Source organism: Halichondria panicea, chromosome 3 (genome assembly GCF_963675165.1).
Source record: "Halichondria panicea chromosome 3, odHalPani1.1, whole genome shotgun sequence".
NCBI lineage: Eukaryota > Metazoa > Porifera > Demospongiae > Suberitida > Halichondriidae > Halichondria > Halichondria panicea.
The window spans coordinates 1559786-1579115 of NC_087379.1; the positions used below are offsets into that span (position 1 = coordinate 1559786).

Sequence of the window (19330 nt, forward strand, 5' to 3'; positions counted from 1 at the left end):
TAAACGACCCTCTTCCAGCTCATGCCGGGACAGTTCTCCTGATGAAGACACTAACTGTTCCCCTGGTGTCCTGTGCTCTGTCAGCGTTGTTCTCCAGCTAGCTTAGTGCTGCTGGTCTCCTGGAGGGACTCTACTGTGGCAGAGAGAGCTGCTATGACGGTCAGTCCCTACACTCACTATTGACAGAGTGTGTGGGGTTGGAGTTGTGGATTATTAGATCTGGCTAGCTAGTTCAATGCATGTGAATCATTTTAGAGCTGGCTAGAGATGCTGTCGGTGATTTGTAGAAACAGGTGTATCAGTATAATTATCTGTATGAGCCGTTTCTACCTATTATCCAGGCCAATAGAATTGCACCTGACTAGCTGATGAATTATTCTCGTTCCCTACATGCAGTTCTTCAAGTGGACAAAGATGTCACAGCTGTAAGTACGTGGTGGAGCTATTGACTGTGCTCACACACTGTTGCTTGGTTACAGGCTGAGATGAGGAGAGCCTATCGACACCTGGCACTGGAGTACCATCCTGACAAGAACAAGGTAACAGAGGGAGAGTTGGTTAGTCTCAGTAGATACACAGCTAGTCCTAAACCATCACAAAATGCTTTATAACTTTATCTAATGTAATGGTGCCATAGTAAAGTGAATTGCACAGTGTAGTCACATTGTATGTACCCCCTCCCCTCATGAAATGAATACTATACTCACCATTTCTTTGTGTGCCCCTAATACCTCACTCCCCCCTCCAGGCTGAGGGCTCTAGGGAGAGGTTCCAGCTCATCAGCACGACCTACGAGATACTGAAGGATGAGGAGGAGAGAGCAAACTATGACTACATGCTTGAGAACCCTGGTAGGTACAGGGCTAGGGGGTAGTTATTACTCACTACCTACTAGTAACTAGAGACAGTTCCCCTGCAACTGGTGATAACTTTACCATGGCTACTCTAATGGCAGTTCTCTGTTTGCCTGTTAATTGGATAGTTATGCTAATGGAGTTGTTATATAGAGAGATGTATTCTTAGGAAGTAAATAGTTGCTATAATAGCATCATTCACATCGTACGCCCACCACACACACTCACACAATAAGATACTGCCCTCCCACAGACCATGTGTACTGTCACTATACTATCACTACTACCGTCGTTGAGTGACCTCCCAGGTGGACATCCGAGTGGTTGTGGGTGTGGCCATCAGTGTCATCTCTCTGGTCCAGTACCTCGGCTGGTGGCACTCGTACAATACAGCCATCACTGCAGCTCAGAATGCCAAGGTCAGACTAGTTTGCAATGCTTGTGTACTACAGCCTCATTTATAACAGAGCATTGTTAGTTGTACATCCTCGTAATGTTGCAGTGGTTGTTCCATTCTGGTACACCTTGAGTAGGAATATTTTTCTTACTATACGAATGTGATCGATATCACGCAATGTCATGCATACAGTGTAGTTTGTTATCCCTTTACCGGTCAAATTGTTGTAAATTTACAACAACAATCAGGGAGGGAGCGTGCTATCAACTTGTGAATGTTGCATGATATTGCATGGATTCTGTGGCAGATTAGATGGCATCATGATATTTATCCTTTGAAGTTCTGCTGAGCTGTTCAATTAGGACACTTAGGTTTAAAACCAGCTATACAGCATGTAGGACTGAGTAGTATCCATTGGTAGACCCTCTGGACTATCTTGGTAGCCATAAATATTTTCGAAGAGGAAGTAGCAAGCCATTTGTGTACACAGGCACTTCACAAGTGGACACAAGCACTACAATAGTCTACATGCTTGCTAAGCAGCTTAGTTGACCAGAGTGCAGCGTTTATTTAAAGGCCACACATACTTCCATCGAGGCAGCAGCAAGGCATAAAATCGATGGTTAGTTTGTGCACAGCCATTGACCCACGCCCATCTCTACTAAGCCATAGCCACTTCATTGGGTGCGGCGATCAAATCAAGCTAATTTGGTGGGTTGGGCTCAGATGCAAACTAAAGAAAATTGCGCGATTGACCTCCTGGAAAGGGTTAACTGACTCACCCCTTACACACACCCGCACCCACACACCCACACACAGGTACATAGAAGACGCTTGTGCAACGTACTATGAAAGTGTACCAGCCCCATAAGAAGGACTGGGAGAAATCATTACTCTCAGCAAACATTCAGTGTCTGTGCACAGATGATCCCTCTATACTGGAATTGACTTATCGTTTACCATGCAGTTATCTTATTTTTTATTGACTGACTTGCAAATTAATTAATAACGGACGACTGACTATAATCAGTGCCCATTATAATTATATACTATCCATATGCATGATTGAACAGGGCAAATCGAATTGAAGTACTGACAATTATAATTATGTTGATACGTTCACTTTCATCATAATTAATAATTAATTACGAACAGATTAGAGAGAGATATTATATAATTATGATCATGAACTACAGTATGTGAAATTAATATAATGGTTCAAAATTCTTAGCTTTCGTCTCCTCGTCCTTGGTTGCCATACATGCATGAGTTGATCTGATTGGGCAGATTCAGAACGAGAGGAGCAGCTAACACCTCCCTGCAGCTGATATTGCAACCAATAAAAGCATTTAACATAATTATTGTTAATTATACCTTTCAAAATGGAGAGAGAAATGCCTGTATACGCATTGTTCCAGGAACTACAACAGTTTGTGAGAAAATGCGTTTATTATACCTTTCAAAATGGAGAGAGAAATGCCTGTATACGCATTGTTCCAGGAACTACAACAGTTTGTGAGAAAATGCGTTTATTATACCTTTCAAAATGGAGAGAGAAATGCCTGTATACGCATTGTTCCAGGAACTACAACAGTTTGTGAGAAAATGCGTTTATTATACCTTTCAAAATGGAGAGAGAAATGCCTGTATACACATTGTTCCAGGAACTACAACAGTTTGTGAGAAAATGCGTTTATTATGGTCTTGTGAGAACACACTTCCCCATCATCAAAGTATATGGGACACCATGCAGTGTACGCAAGCTGTGTGTGTGTGTGTGTGTGTGTGTGTGTGTGTGTGTGGGGGGGGGGGGGGGTACGTGAATGGCTTTACAATAGATGAAGCCTTTTTCTAAGCTTTCAGCAATCAGTAAATACACAGAATTTAAGTTATGGAGCTGAAGGAGTCCTCGAACCATTGAATAATTAAACGGGGAAATCGCATTTCTCCATTTACAACATGTGCCCTCAAAACAATAATTATTATTATTGCTGTACAAATTACACTATACCTGGTCTGTACGTGTATTATTATTTATTTATCCCATGTATAAATTATAGCCTAATCTTGACACACCATACAACCATTATACAGAATCAATCACATCCAGGCTATAATTAATCGAGGTACGTACGTTCAGCTCGTCGTATCTCCTCTGCTCCCTCCTCGGGTTCTATAGACTGGAACCATGCACCATGCCCCTTTCTTTTGGAGAAAGGGATCCAGTTTTTTCAACAGTTTTTTCCTTATAAATGCAAAGCATAATAATTATACATGCAGGGAATTTCAAAGGCAGCAAATAATTATACAAAGCTAATGATAATTATAAACGAATTTTTAATGTCTGAGTTTGAATTAAAATTATGACACCATAGATAGAGTATAATTATCACCTAAAGAATTCGAAGTTGTGGATGTTGTACACAATTCTTTACTTGCACCTTAACGAGTACGAGTTGGACGAAGACCCATGCATGTTCTTAATGAAAGTGAAGAGTTTGCACGATACTGTAAAGAAAGGACAACTAAAGCGATTCCAGTTGTCGAAAGCTGTCTGAAGCCATGCAGGAAATCACATTATTTTGTATGAGAAAATTTTGGAAAATGAAGTCGTTCACTACAGGGGAAACAGGACATCCGACAAAAACAAAACAAAAATTATAATTAGGCGCGGGTCCCTGCATTAAAGGGTGGAGCACAAAATCTTTACATGTAATGGTCGAAAACATTAATTTTCGCTACCTTCTGGTGAAATGATTGCAGACTATAGAATAATTAATACATAATTATAATCCACAAGTGGCTACGCTTATAGGAACAACTGTGAGTTTTTCACATTTGACTTGTATACGCTCGGATCGAGGTATGCTTTCTCGTTCAACATCAGATGCCATGGAGTATTGGTTCATTTTTCATTTCTTAACAGTCTCTACATGCATGTACTTGATTTTAAGGGCCTTCTAACAAACTTGTGCCGTACATTCATGGAAGCAATTTGTAACAAACCAAAATTAAAAGATGACATCTTTATATACATGTAGTAGGAGTGCTGATACTTCCACAAGCTTTAGCAATTAGTCGTTATCTACCAGCATTAAGTTTGTACTGTTTATATAACACATGCATGATGCATTATTTTTGTTGACTTTTATAATAATTAATCCACAATTAAAACAATTAAAATCCAATGGGCACATTAATTTTTAATTAAGTGATCGGTTTGCTGTGATAACAGGTCTGTCTATACATTTAATTATTAGACACAGTACATATACAAGGGCTAGTTAGCACCGGATCTCATGATCTTGAACAGTGTCTCCACCTCTTTGTTCTTTATGGCAGTCCTACAGCCCGAGATCACTTTAGCCTTAGGGCGACCGACTGCAGGTGGATGGGATGGAAAACATAGTTAATGAGTTTTATATGGAACATCGAAGCGAGCATAGCTAATTAGGTATAGTAATGTAGTACATCAATCGAATCAACATTTTCATTTGAGTATTAAGGTAAAGAGCATACGTTTTGTTTAATTCAATCGAGTGACGTACATACGATCCAATACAACATACAAACACATACATACAAACAGAAAAGTTTTCTTGCTATAGTGTGGGGCTTATTTCTTTTTTTTACTCGCCCAATCAAATCAAAAGTAACAGCACTAGTCTACATAATTTATTCTTCAGGTATTTTAGCAACACGTACATGTACATTGTATAGTGGTATTGGACCCACCTCTCAACTTCCCAGCTTTCTGGATGGCCTGGTTGACTATCTTGAGGCATTCCAGCAGCTCCATGTGATTATTGGAGCGTATCTTGTAGCCGGTTACAATGTCCTTGTTCAGATCGTACAGCTGCATGTATGCCTTCTTCATGTTGGTCCTGCAGAGCAGCAAACACCAGTCAAGAAGGGCACATGAGTACCATGTCATGGAATTGTACTTGTAACTATTGTGTCATTTGAATTCAATTTCTCATATAAAACGCTTTTTAGTAACGCTATGTTACCGCTGGGACATAGGAATGCAATTAAATAGAGGTTGTCGCCTGCATGGACATTACACTCAACAACTAAATTGCATGTACCAAAATCTACTTCACAAATCAATAGTTCAGCTGTAATGTATGTACAATAGATAGGTACAATAGATACGTACGTACAAATGTATACAGCTTACGCCCACACTACACCCACTCACATATCGTTTATCATCCTCGCGTCCTCTGCCCTCACCACCAGGTTACGTATCACGCCCGAGTTGTCGGCCATCTCAGCCGTGAGTCTCTGTCGTACCTTGTGGTATTCGTCTACCTGTGACAACACACTACGCAGCTCCTCCATGTGCTTGGGGAACTCGGCCACCACTTCCAGATCCTGCAGGGAAAGAAAGGGATTGAGGGATCATCATAAGTTTGAGAGGCCATAACTTATGTTGCAAATTAACGTCCAATTTCCTTTTTTATATTTAATAGCTCTTTGATAGTTTTAAAACATTTATGGTGCTCTTAGAGTAGGAAAACTAATCTCGTGACTTAATGCAAAAAAGTAGCTAGACATGTAGACGCATTGTCACGGTGACAAAGCACTGCAACTCAGCATACAATATAAACTACTCACTCACCTCAATTCCTAAATAGGTGGCCAGAGATTGAATGATGTCACCGGCCAGGTCCATATCGTCAGTGTGAAGGGTGGTCTGTAGAATAACATAATACCAGGAGCATATACGTATGTCTACACTGTAAAAAATAAAGTGCGGTGGGCACACTAAAACTGTCGCATAATTATAGCACACTTTTTTTTTACAGTCTATACACTCTGGAGACGATGTGACGGGCCACAGTGTGTGTGTGTGTATGTCATGTGACACTGACCTTGCCGCTCTGAGCAGGGTCCATGGTCATGAGGAGGGGGCTGTTGGTACGCAGTGAGAGGTACGCAACGGAGAGAGTGGGCGTGGTCACTGCATCGTCACCAGGGGCGTACATGAAACTGTCATCAATCCATGACTTTAGCTACAAGTGGAAAAGGTCATAATGTAATTGATTTGCACAAACCATTATGGGATGTACATGTATCAAGTATAAATTATATAGAGATGCTCCCATGAGTTTCTTCACGTCAAACTTAGCTATACTAATCTCAACCATAACTTGTGCACTTAATTGAAGTTATGTTTACCTGCTTGTATTTTTCCAAAAACCCACAACTTTGTGGATGTGGTATTCATATTTAATTATCTAATTATCTAAACATTCATCTATATAGTCTACATGTACATACTTACTCTGTCCAGTCTCTCAGAGAGGTTAAAAGTCACTGTGCCAATTGGACGGGGCTGTATGTCGACACTGCAGGGGATGTACAAGGAGAATCTCGGTAGAGGGCGGGAAGCCTCAAAAACGTGGTATTGAGTGCTTGAGACTTGACCCACAAATACTTTCACGTTTAGTTCCACTGGAGTGTCTTTCTGGGGGAAGAGGGGTACCTTGATTGTGTTGCTCAGTTTGGAGGGAGGGGGGTGCCTGTGTGTGTGAGTGTGTGAGGGGTGTGTAGGTGGTGAAATATCTGCCTAAATCGGTTAAGGCCATTGAACAGAACACATGCAGCTATAGCCTTGCAATTACACACAATCATGTACATACAATATTGGTAAAGTATAACACATTGGTACACAGCTGCACACTCACACGACATGGCTCTCCCCCTCAAACAATCCTTCGGCAAAGACTATCACTGAGCGGATAATTGTGTCTGTAGGGGAGGAGGGCAATATGGACCATACACATAATTATGGGGGTAGAGGTATGTCTCGCTAAAACACATCGATCAGTAACACGTACATCACATGATTCACTAGCGGCACTCACCATTGCTGGTAACGACAGCGAGTTCTATGTGAGGCTGTGTGTGTGTGGGTGGGGGTGGGGGGAGAGTATGTGTGTGTGTGTGTGTGTGTGTGTGCATGGGAAAGGGGGGGTTGCATGACCATTATAGTATAAACCTATAAACAGTCTTATTGTGTGATTCTAAATGAAAAACCCCAGCACACATGTAGATAGCTACAGTCACATGTGCATGTAGACAGAATAGTTTAACCAACAATATCAATCACATCACATGATAATACGGCCTTGACGGTACAGACCTGCAGTTGAAGATGCTGTGATTTGTAGTTTCTCTCAAAGATGACACACGACTGATCTTTGCTGTTGAAGTACATTGTACTTCCTCAGAGCACTCTTAAACTTTCCAAGCTCCTCCAAAACCTCCTACAGTAATAGAGCACAGGTCATACAGTGTACATGCATGATATATGGTATAGTGATCTCTGCTTACACAGTGGGCAGACCAACAGTGGCTGTACTAAAGAGGTGGTCTGCTAACACAGGTCCAAACACATGCTATGCATGGATACCATTAACCTGGCTGTATTATAGAGGGTGACCTGCTTACAGGCTGATCGACCACTACAGACTGCTAAATAGTACACACAGAGCATGGAAACATACTCTCCACAATACAAACAATGACTATACACACACAGCAGTGGTACACACAGCACATGAACTCACTGGTGGTGTGTCAGTGGAGGCTGCATAGTGACCGATGGGTAGGACCAGCACATGCTCTGGTACCATCCCACCCTTGGATAAAGCCAGGTACGTCTATATAGGGTATACAATACAAACTGTTAGTGGTCTGCTATTTGTGAGCTACATTGTATTTTGTATGTGCAGTATTAGCAAGTACAACACACTCTATCTCACATGATCTCCGATGGAGACCACGAGATGTTTCTCCACCTCCTTGCCCCCCAGACAGAACCAGCACGGCCCCCTGGGCTGGGGAGGGGGTCGTCTCTTTGCAGGGGGTCCTCCGTCCTGTTGTCTCTTCTGTTTGCGATGAGCAGAATCAAGAGCCCTCTGATCAAAGAAGAAGTTAGGCCCAGCCTCCTCTTGAGACTCCCTCTGCACAGTGTGAACCAGCACGGCCCCCTGGGCTGGGGAGGGGGTCGTCTCTTTGCAGGGGGTCCTCCGTCCTGTTGTTTCTTCTGTTTGCGATGAGCTGAATCAAGAGCCTCTGATCAAAGAAGAAGTTAGGCCCAGCCTCCTCTTGAAACTCACTCTGGTACAGTGTGTGGGAGTAGGTACACAATAAACTTTGACCTCTGCAAACATGGTGGATTTAAACTACTGCACAAAATTAATGGTGATATCTAGAGATAGGACTCTCAGAGTGCTACATAACGCAAGTTTTTGTTTGGAAAATTGGACAATCTACAAGTATAATTTATTGCTCCTTCAACGATAGCTAGACATTATGGGATAATAGTTTTCCTTACCAAAGATTTGACTAGTTCAGTGTAGGGACAGTTGGTGGCAGTGGGTGGTTGCTGAGTCAGCTCTTTCTCGTCCATGGAGCTCATGGGTGTGACAGAGAATGCATACAGGTACTGCAGGTATGAAGATGATGTCATCATTAATAACATGTAATACTAATGGGACTAGAATGATTTCAACTCACTCTTTTCTTCTTGTCTGGATTTCCCACTTGAGCCAAAGCTAAGAATCGTGTCACATGATGTGGCTTGCCTTGAAGGATTTTGTGATTCCTGCATGAAATGAAGCACAATACAGTTAGCATCAAAAGTTGTGGAGGTATTACTGTGTAGGGATTTAAAGATGAGGTCATGTAAGTATAATTATAATTAAGCGTTAAATGAACGGTAGTTCCGTTGGTCAAATCACATTGGAAATTGAACACACCATCTAAACGGACTCTTTCTATTTCAAGAAATTGGACAACAGAACTCTATTTAAGGAGCAGACTGTTATTAGCAGACTCCAGTATTCTAAATATACAGGGATGGACGTACTGTACCTGTATGGTATTCTCTCATAGAAGGTTTGGTGTAGAGCTGCAAAATGGTAGCGTGGCTTGAGACACATGGCCAGTTTACTCAGAGGCTTTGCCCCCACTGCTCTCAGGTCCAGTCCGTCCTGCATGAGCATAGGGTATTATTAAGGTACTGGTCCATCCTACAATAACTGGGAGCTAGGTCTCACAGGAGCCACTGGGAACTTGTCCACTGCCCCGGGCCAATCAGAGGTGAGGAGAATGTCCACTCCACGGTAGACTAGCCCTCTCCACTGCACTGACCCTCCAGCCAGGACACATCAGAGTCAGTGAAATAATTATGGTCACTAGAGGGAGAAACAAAAACTAGTTCAACAACTTCTCCAGGTGATTGGGAAGAGAACTGACCAATAGATTATCTCCCTTGTCTTGATGCTGATAGGTCCTCCCCTGGTAGCTCCCACTGAGATAGGCCACCCTCAGACCACTGGACGCACTGTACACTCCACGCTGACCTGTAATGGAGTGTGACTCATGTGTGTACTGATAGAGTGGTTAACAACATGCATGCACTGTACCTAGACATGTGACATTGGGGCAAAGCTCTCCTCCATCACGTGACAAGTCTCCATAGAACTGGCCATGCTCAGTCCAACACGGGCCAAGGATGAACGTCGGTAGAGGCACTGTGCATGGGGGTGTAATAAATGTCAGAGGAAGGTGATTTAATATCGTTTAATTACCTGTTTCCACCCCCTCCCGATACTTGCTCCACTCCTCCTGGCAGTCAGAGCTAAAGAAAGATCCAACACACAACAGCAGCTACATAAAGGGACAATAAAGCATCCATTGTATGTAGCTACCTTAAAGTCTTTGTTCTTGGAGAGGATGCTCTGGACTCTGCTAAACAGTTGCTTGAAGTGACCCTCCACATCTCCACACACACCAGACTGAGTGAGGGGGAGAAGGAGATCTAGGTGAGTACGCTTGCACTAGAGCTAGCTAGCTCCTTACATTTTCATCCTTGACTTGGTGGTATTCTAAATAATACACAAAACCTTGCAAGTAGCCACGCCCCCTTTTGCTTGCACTAAGAGGGGGGGGGGCGTATCTCGACCTTTTATTTCTATTGGCAGCTAGCTAGCTAGCTGTCTCTGTAACCAAGCTTTCTCTACAGTATAGGTAAGATCAACTGAATAGCTGTCCTGTAAACCTGAGACTGACTCACTGTCTGTAAGGCTTTGTTTTTTAAGTCTTGGCATTATTATATCTAGACCTAGACATAGTGAAAGGATTCTTTTTGTTATAATTATTCAGCTGGATTGCGTTTTTAATATTGCGTGCTTTTCTATTCACACAGTAAAGAAGACAATGGCTGTAAATCCACAAGCTTTCGAGCAGTTCACTCTGAGACAAGTTCGCATCACTGAGAATGAGTTTGGACATGGTTCCTACGCTGTTGTCATGGAGCTAGAGTATCGAGGACTGAAATGTGCCGGCAAGAAGCTTTACCGAGTTCTCTACGAGACTGGAATCGGGCATGCAGCACGAAGGTATCTGGAAGAGTGTCACCTGCTCAGTCAAACTAGGCACCCCAACATTGTCCAGTTTCTGGGAGTTTGTTTTGAGGAAGGCTCTCAGTTCCCCATCTTAGTCATGGAGTTCCTTCCCACCAACTTGACCAGCTGTCTCGAGCGCTACGGTATTCTCCCCGATGAGATCAACTTCTCCATCCTCCATGACGTCTCACTGGGCCTGGTCTACCTCCATGGCCAAACACCAGTCATTGTGCACAGAGACCTCTCAGCCAACAATGTTCTCTTGTCCACCAACATGACGGCCAAGATATCCGATCTGGGGGTTGCTCGAATATTGAACCTGACCCCCCTTCAAGTGAGTCGAATGACGGAGACCCCTGGCACCCCAGCGTATATGCCCCCCGAAGTGATGGTTGCCAACCCCCACTACAACACCAGTGTGGATGTGTTCTCCTTTGGGATCATGATGATTCACACCTTCACAGCACAGTGGCCACTACCAAGTATCGGCCCCACCAGAATCGATCCTGCTAATCCTGACAGACTGATACCAGTAACGGAAGCTGAACGACGTGAAGAGTTTCTTCGAAAGATTTCCCCAGACCACCCTCTGATGGACCTCATCATGCGCTGTCTCAGCAACAACCCTCAGCGAAGGCCTAGAGCAGCGGAGATAGTGGGTCGGATGGTGGGTGTGGTACTTGAACACCCTCCCTCCTTTGAGAACAGAGTGGAGATGCTCCAGCGAGTGAGTGCCCTACTGACAGAGAAGAGGGAGCTTGAGGAGGAGGTTGTGAGGAAGGACTTAGCAATCCAGGAGAAAGCAGGAGAGATCGAGGCACTGGCGGAGGAGAAAAGACGACAAGAGGAAGAAAGTGAAAACACTGTCGAGCGTATGCAGTTGGTGCACTCTGTGGAAACTGATCAACTAGTAACTGAACATAGTGTAGAGAAAGAGGATCTCAGAGTTGAATTGGAGCAACAAATTGCAGAAAAAAATTTGACTATCGTTCACAAAGATTCGATGCTTGCCTCCAAGGACACTTCCCTTCAGAAGAATAAAGCCACCATTCAGAGTTTAAACAACCAGCTCACCAAAACCAGAGACTACCTGACCAGCAAACCACAGGTGAGCTCCTACATCTAATAAGCATACGCACATCTAAAATTGTATTGCTTATAGTCCATTTAATGTTCCAATTGAACTCCTGCAAATTATTTTTTGCGATGCATCGGTAATTCCTCAAAGTTGTTAATGTGTACTCATGCATTTGTGACTATATGTAACTAATACAGCTAGTCACCACTCCAATATAAGCTCTAAATTGTGTCCCCCAGGTTGTTATAGTTTTATTGCCATGGTAACCTTGTAGCATTGTTAACATGTGATTAGGGTTAATTACATGCAACACAAGTTATTGACTCTCTGTATTCTCCAGTCCCTACAGGTTCAGTTGTCCTACAGTCAGTGCTCTGAGGCTCCAGTGAAGATGCATGGTGGACTAGCGGTAACCATCAATGGCAAGGTCTACTATGGTGGAGGAGTCTGTGATGACGATGATGATGACGAGTACTGTGTCCACTGTTACGATCCGCCACAAGACGTCTGGTCAACTCTGCCCACACTTTCTGTACGATGGTTTGGTCTGGGAGAGGTCAAAGGTGAACTGGTAGCAGTTGGCGGTGTGGATTCATCCGATTCTGCATCCAACGTGGTACATGTGTTTAACAAAGAAAGGAACTGGAAACAGACGATCCCACCCATGCCGACAGCGAGGTGTTCACCAGCAGTCGTTAGTCTCCCAACACATCTGGTCGTAGCAGGAGGTCTGGACTTTGGTCCCTACACTGATAATGTTGACATCTACAACATCAGCATCTCCCGGCAGTGGAGCAAGACAGACAGACTACCGTATGCTTGTAATGACCAAAGAGGAATTGTCTACAACAACACAGTGTACCTAATGGGGGGATTTGACGGCAATAGTCTAAACAAGGTGTGTGCTGCTCAAGTCGACAAGCTCATCTCAGCAGACCGACAGGATAATGGGAGCGCCAACAAAGCCGACTCTGTCTGGAATACAATATCCAACACACCGTCTTACCAGCCCTCCCCTTTAACGATATCCGACACCTTCTTTGCTGTTGGTGGAGTGGATAGTGAAGATGAAGCCACTCAAAGGGTCTACGCCTACTCATCCTCGATGGACTCCTGGCTCTACGTTGGTGATCTACCATCTCCTATAGCACACGCTGCCACTGTGTCACTGTCTCCAACAGAGTGCCTTATGATTGGTGGATGGAACAAAGGGAAAACACAATCTACCGTGTATAAAATTAGTATCACAGCAACTATTTCTTGATATTGTTGTGCCGGGTATAATTGTGTGCAGCTGCAACCAGCCCCTCCCCTTCATAGATTATTGCAATGTCAGCATAAACAACCCTCTAGCTCAAGGACAGCCTAGCCTCGAATCCAGGCCGATTAATCGGCCTGGTCTCGAGGCTAGGACAGCCTGGTTCTCCTGATGAAGACACTAACTGTTCCTGGTTGGAGTTGTATGATTAGATCTGGCTAGCTAGTTCAATGCATGTAAATCATTTTAGAGATACTGTGATTTATAGAAACAGGTGATCAGTATAATTATCTGTATGAGCCGTTTCTACCTATTATCCAGGCCAATAGAATTGCACCTGACTAGCTGATAATTATTCTCGTTCCCTACATGAAGTTCTTCAAGTGGACAAAGATGTCAAAGACAAAGATGTCACAGCTGTAAGTACATGGTGGAGCTATTGACTGTGCTCACACACTGTTGCTTGGTTACAGGCTAAGATGAGGAGAGCCTATCGACACCTGGCACTGGAGTACCATCCTGACAAGAACAAGGTAACAGAGGGAGAGTTGGTTAGTCTCAGTAGATATACAGCTAATCCTAAACCATCACAAAATGCTTTATATAACTTTATCTAATGTAATGGTGCCATAGTAAAGTGAATTGCACAGTGTAGACACATTGTATGTACCCCCTCCCCTCATGAAATGAATACTATACTCTCCATTTCTTTGTGTGCCCCTAATACCTCACTCCCCCCTCCAGGCTGAGGGCTCTAGGGAGAGGTTCCAGCTCATCAGCACGACCTACAAGATACTGAAGGATGAGGAGGAGAGAGCAAACTATGACTACATGCTTGAGAACCCTGGTAGGTACAGGGCTAGGGGGTAGTTATTACTCACTACCTACTAGTAACTAAAGACAGTTCCCCTGCAATTGGTGATAACTTTACCATGGCTACTCTAATGGCAGTTCTCTGTTTGCCTGTTAATTGGATAGTTATACTAATGGAGTTGTTATATAGAGAGATGCATTCTTAGGAAGTAAATAGTTGCTATAATAGCATCATTCACATCGTATGCCCACCACACACACTCACACAATAAGTTACTGCCCCCCCACAGAGCAAGTGTACCATCACTACTATCACTACGATCTTCGTCTAGTGACCCCCCAGGTGGACATCCGAGTGGTTGTGGGTGTGGCCATCAGCGTCATCTCTCTGGTCCAGTACCTCGGCTGGTGGCACTCGTACAATACAGCCATCACTGCAGCTCTCTCAGAATGCCAAGGTGAGACTAGTTTGCAAGGCATCTCAAAACAAGTTAGGAACCTAAAAGATGCATTTAGTAGCTGTTGGTGTGCTACCATACGGTGTGTATAAATCAGCAATTAGTTTCCAGTCCACATTGTCCATTTCTATTTTTAGGAAAAAATCGTTGGCTATCTATGATTATAAGTGGTGCTTTTTCAGAATCAGGCCTCTTTTTAAGCCCATACAGAAGACGTCAGATTGATTGATTATCAACAGCAAGTAAACACATACCCATAGTGTGTGAATGAGGTGCTCACAGTGGCTGTATTTAAGTAGCATACTCTGTAGACATGTAGTTATTTATGTCCCCAGATATCGTGAGGAGCTGGCAGTGGAGAAGGGGTTGTTGAAGGAGGGTCAGAGACGGACTCAAGGGAGGAAGTAAAGAACGACGAAGAGACTGTGCTACAGAGAATTGTGGAGGAGAACCTCAACATTCTGTGAGTCGATGATGTAACCAGCTAGTCTTATAATTATTGTGCCATTATTTTGTTAGGAACTTTTGTTTACCTTTTGTTTACAATTGAAGTTGAGGGGGTAGGTTGGTCTACTCACAAGTGTTTATATTTCAAGCATTAATTTCTGTTCTGGTAGTGGTTGATACAGTAAACCTATGTTGCAGAGTACAAGGAGGAGAGGAAAGAAAGACGGCGCTGCTAGACAATGCCAAGTACAAGAAGTACAAGTGAGAGTGAGGCCAGTGAAGGAGGTTAGACGATACCAAGTAACAGTGAGTAAGTGATTATGCCTCGAGGCGTAGCCGCACGAGGGATACGGTAAAGCTGACTGTGTGTGTGTCTGTCTGTGTGTGTGTGTGTGTATTCCAGCTATAACTGCTCAACGGTTACAATGCGACGAAAACTAACAGCTTTTATAGGCTTCTAGCCACGTTCTCTTGGATTTTGATTCGTGGATTAGCAAACTAAAGCTTCTTTCTCGAGTTATGGCTAGTTTGACTCACATTGAAGGCTGTTGCAGTCTCTTCAGAATCTTTCATAGCATCATCTGTCCGCACAAACTTTCTATTCAACATATGAGTTAGCCTTGCACTAAAGCGCTAGCTTTTTGTTAGCTACAATACTCAGAAAATATCTGTTAAAACAGCTAGCTAGCAGTACAGTAGCCATTTGTAAAATTGATATCTTTGGACACACCCTTTAATTATTCCTGTGGATGTAATGCGCATGCGCGCTCATTCCCCATGTGTGAGAAAATAATATCCAAGATCCAGATCCAGATCCTCCTGGCAGAATCATCTTTGTCTTGAGGGCCTGGTAAGCCACAAAACACTACCATATAACAATATAGATAACAATATGCATGTACACAGGTCTTTTCTTCTTAGATATTATATACACTGAACTACAGATCCTGGAAGAATCAATTTTCTTCTTTCTTGATGTCCTGGTAAGCCACATAATACAAAAAATAATAACTTACAATAGATGCATGTAAATAAGTCTTTTCTTCTCAGTGACTTTATATAGATAAGCTAACTTTAATATAAAATTCATTATAGATAACACTCTAATACTTTTGAGCGAAAGCAAAAACATGGCGAGAGGCATTAGCACAGCGCCAGCTTGAACACTAGTTAATAAAGTCACCATGATTACAATACCCCACCCTCACAGGAGATACGTGAGAGCTGGTCAGAAAAGAGTCACCACAAACTGTTAGGGACAATAACATTTTGTATGAAAGCATATTTATCATTTTTTGCTTCGGTTTTATTGAAAGGAATTTTGCAGTAATAATTAAGGTTTTATTGAAAGGAATTTTGCAGTAATGCAAAATTCCTTTCAATAAAACCGAATAAATTTTTTTTTACAAACACAAAATTTTTGTGTTTGTAAAAAAAAAAATTATTTTGCATGCAATTAATTAAGGCGCATGCGCACAGAGCCTGCACAGAGCTGCAAAGCATTTCAAGCACATTCCTTAGTGGTACATGTAGATTTAATTATTTCATATTTCAATTTATTGGAGCAGCCAATCAGAGAGTACCTGACGCATGTTGAGAAAACCACAAATTCCTTGGCTTAGGGTGTACTATATAAGGAGGGCTCTTTGCACCGTATAGCGTGTAATTTTCGTGGGGCAAAATATTCGTGGTTGGAGGTCTGACCACGAATATTTTACCCACGAATGAAGCGACCTTGCCTACCTTTACCTGCAGTGCAAGCAGCAACCACGAAATGTCTCAATATTGCTGAACCACGAATATTTTGTCCCCTGAAAATTACCCTCTATACGGTATACGTGTGTATCAATGTTATCCCGACCAACCAACTTCCGCTCCAATCAACTCGATCCTCCACTCTCTCCACTCCACTCAAGTCTCCTTCAACTATGGCCCATTCAAGAGACGACCTTCACCAAATCAAAACCCAAAGCAGTGCCATGCCATCACCTCGTGGATTTTATGCTGAAAGAAGACGGAATACAACTGAAATACAACTACAGCCACGACAAGCTTATGAGGGGTCTCCTTGAGAAGGATAAAGGCTTTAAAGATGTGATTTCGACGCTGGAAAGTTGCTGTAAAGACCTGAAACTGAAGCATCAACAAGGAATTGAGGGCCGAGTGAAGACACTGGACATATCTCACTAACAACTCTATGTTGAATATCAAGACTCTTGTTCCAGGCTCATGGTAGACGACATCAAGTGGGGCAAGATTGCAGTGCTGCTGTTCTTCACGAGCGTACTAGCCAAACGATTGTATGAAGAGAACAAGACTCCCTTGATAGACAGTATCATTGGATGGCAGACGACATTTCTTCATGACTTCACTCAGTGGATTCTCGAGCACGGCGGTTGGGTAAGAAATTGTTGTATATGTATTTTCTATTACTTTGTATAAATTCGATGTACTATAATTACTTGTGTGTTTCTTTAATAATATTTTATTTCTCCACATCCAGGGTGCCATCAAGGGAGCAGGGAGTATTGATGCCTCTGAGAAAGCCAAAGAGAGAACTGAAAACCAAAGACGTGAGAACCGCCGCCCTACTGGCTGGCTCACATGTACAGTGGCTGCAATCAGCTTAGGAGTTGCCCTAGTATATAGGAGCTCTCACATTCAAATAGAACACTTTTGCTGGAATCACTTAATTCGGACCGACCCCACTCAATCTCTCCTTCATAATCACTTAGTAGTTTTATTTTTACAATTTTCTTTTTATAGCAAATGTTTTCAAAAAAGTTTGTTATAATTATTATCATATCCATTAATAATAATAATTAAGGGTTGCATTATTATATATAATACTATAGAGTTGAGTATACGTTGAAAAACATGTATAATTATTTAGCTATAGCTGGAGCTGTATATAATTAATAGTATAATATATAGTATCAGTTGAACTGCTTATGAATCACACAGTACGCATATATAATTATACATGCAGCTTGAGACATTAATTTACACAAAAATATTATTGATATAGATTATCGGATTCTAAAGATAATCGCTATAATAATTATATGACAAAACAACATTGCTCTTTCATACAAGAATAAATAGGAGTACACTACTAATGTTTTTTTTTGCAAGCGTCAGTGATTTAGTTCTCAATGTCCTCCACCTTCATGCTCTCGTACTTCTTGACCTTCGTACTCTCAGAGGACTGTGAGGGCGTGGCTGAGGGAGGTGGGAGCAGGCTGTGGGCAACAGTGGCAGCAGAGGGAGTCCTGCTCTCATATGCCACTGTGTGTGTGTGGGAGGGGGGGTTAGTTGAGTATGCCATACAGTAAGAGGGTGGGATATATATACACACGTATAGTAGCTGATGATACTAGATACTGTATTAATACGAACAGCTTTTAAAGATATTCAAAGATATTTGAAGCAAAGGATATGGTTTAAAATACAATGAGACTATTAATTAACTTACCAGTATTGTTGCTGGTACTGCCGTTGGTATTGGTGGAGTAGATATTTTGGTTCATTTCGTCAAAATTGATATCCAGTGTCTCCAACTTCTCATCCTTTAGTGCCTCCTCTGCGCTGGGATTGGCGAAGAACACGTCCGGAGTCTTGATAGATTTTACTCTCACTTTAACATCCACACTCTCAGAGACTAGGACGTTTGTCTTCCTCTGACTAACTGGAGTAGAGGCCAGAGAGTTGAGCTCGTGGGACTCGAAGGATTGGGTGTCGACATCTCTTCTGTTTCTGTCTGGGAGGAGATAGTAGTCAGTGACAGAGCCAGAGGAAGGTGGGCGGTTGATGGTTACGTATCGTTCCTCTGAATCATGTGAGGACACCTTGTTCTGTGTACGTGTGGGGAGGAGGGGACAGTTGAGATTAGTTGGTTGCTCTACTCACTAACACATAGAATACTGTTCCATGCAATCACTTCGAGTCAATATATGCAATATGTCAGTACAACATACTACCATGAATTATAACTCTAGTCTTTAAAGCATACCAGAGAAAGAAAGATTGATTTTCAACCTGGTATCAGATCTTTGACTTTGTGATGCAAACTGTACGGAAAGCGACTAAATACTACAGGAATATGTCCAATGTCCACCTTTGAACCTTGCATATAAAATACACCTTTTAATGGTAAAAAACCGTTAATATTCAAACTGTCAGAGATGAGAGCTAGCTAGCTAGGGCCTGGGGCTAGGGGGAACAGACTGCAGTCGTTGCTGTAGCCTCCTTGTGGTGAACCATGTATCCTCTACTATCTATGGTACAAGTAAGATAAAATTAGGTAGTCTATAAAATTATAATTATATCATCTCAGTACATGCAGTACATGCAGTATACACAATAGCTAGCTGGTACATGGTATGGTATAGATACATGTCTGATGTAGATCTAGTATTAGTAACGCTTGTTTGTAAAGACAGACCCTTCGCACCACCTTCACTCTTGTTTCTTCTTTTCCGCTATAATTATGTCCATTTACTCCATACGTTTCATACTATCTCACTTGTAATTGTTGTTTCACCATTTCCCAGGCCGTACTGTACAAGTGAAAGCAATCCTTGAGATCTGCAACGTCTTGGTC

The 19330-nt window shown here is 42.5% G+C and overlaps 4 protein-coding genes and 1 long non-coding RNA gene across 16 annotated transcripts in view; 2 read left to right on the forward strand and 3 right to left on the reverse strand.

Moving 5' to 3' along the window:
- On the forward strand, positions 1 to 17564 carry LOC135334278 (dnaJ homolog subfamily C member 25-like). 6 transcript variants are annotated; one of them, XM_064529407.1, is made up of 8 exons: positions 1 to 159; positions 342 to 425; positions 480 to 557; positions 749 to 851; positions 14113 to 14280; positions 14616 to 14743; positions 14926 to 17127; positions 17231 to 17564. In XM_064529407.1, the coding sequence occupies exons 2-6, from the start codon at positions 369 to 371 to the stop codon at positions 14651 to 14653; spliced, it is 444 nt and encodes a 147-aa protein (XP_064385477.1). In that variant the 5' UTR covers positions 1 to 159; positions 342 to 368; the 3' UTR covers positions 14654 to 14743; positions 14926 to 17127; positions 17231 to 17564. The 6 variants fall into 6 exon arrangements, with proteins under 6 accessions (XP_064385477.1, XP_064385478.1, XP_064385480.1 ...); XM_064529408.1 differs by having other exon boundaries at positions 480 to 539; XM_064529410.1 differs by having other exon boundaries at positions 397 to 425.
- The window catches only part of LOC135334275 (CWF19-like protein 1), a 26580-nt gene continuing 9593 nt past the window's right edge, over positions 2344 to 19330 (reverse strand). The window contains exon 11 of the mRNA XM_064529403.1: positions 2344 to 2569. The gene's annotated coding sequence lies outside the window, so the exon portion shown is untranslated. The remainder of the gene's footprint in view (positions 2570 to 19330) is intronic.
- On the reverse strand, positions 4397 to 8718 carry LOC135334272 (Bardet-Biedl syndrome 2 protein homolog). The gene is made up of 12 exons (XM_064529397.1): positions 8600 to 8718; positions 8025 to 8382; positions 7830 to 7922; positions 7403 to 7526; positions 7125 to 7158; positions 6945 to 7008; positions 6542 to 6779; positions 6129 to 6269; positions 5876 to 5950; positions 5453 to 5628; positions 4987 to 5135; positions 4397 to 4632 (listed from the first exon to the last, which is right to left on the reverse strand). The coding sequence occupies exons 4-12, from the start codon at positions 7475 to 7477 to the stop codon at positions 4532 to 4534; spliced, it is 1053 nt and encodes a 350-aa protein (XP_064385467.1). The 5' UTR covers positions 7478 to 7526; positions 7830 to 7922; positions 8025 to 8382; positions 8600 to 8718; the 3' UTR covers positions 4397 to 4531.
- Positions 10216 to 19330, forward strand: part of LOC135334269 (kelch-like protein 4) — a 73433-nt gene continuing 64318 nt past the window's right edge. For all 6 annotated transcript variants that reach the window (XM_064529391.1, XM_064529390.1, XM_064529392.1 and 3 more), the window contains exons 1-4: positions 10216 to 10296; positions 10475 to 11781; positions 12092 to 13428; positions 13483 to 13542. In XM_064529391.1, coding sequence (XP_064385461.1) covers positions 10486 to 11781; positions 12092 to 13015 — 2220 coding nt within the window. In that variant the 5' untranslated portion in view covers positions 10216 to 10296; positions 10475 to 10485 and the 3' untranslated portion in view covers positions 13016 to 13428; positions 13483 to 13542. The remainder of the gene's footprint in view (positions 10297 to 10474; positions 11782 to 12091; positions 13429 to 13482; positions 13543 to 19330) is intronic.
- Positions 17726 to 19330, reverse strand: part of LOC135334282 (uncharacterized) — a 25577-nt gene continuing 23972 nt past the window's right edge. For both annotated transcript variants that reach the window (XR_010394231.1, XR_010394230.1), the window contains one exon: positions 17726 to 18015. This is a non-coding gene — a long non-coding RNA (uncharacterized LOC135334282). The remainder of the gene's footprint in view (positions 18016 to 19330) is intronic.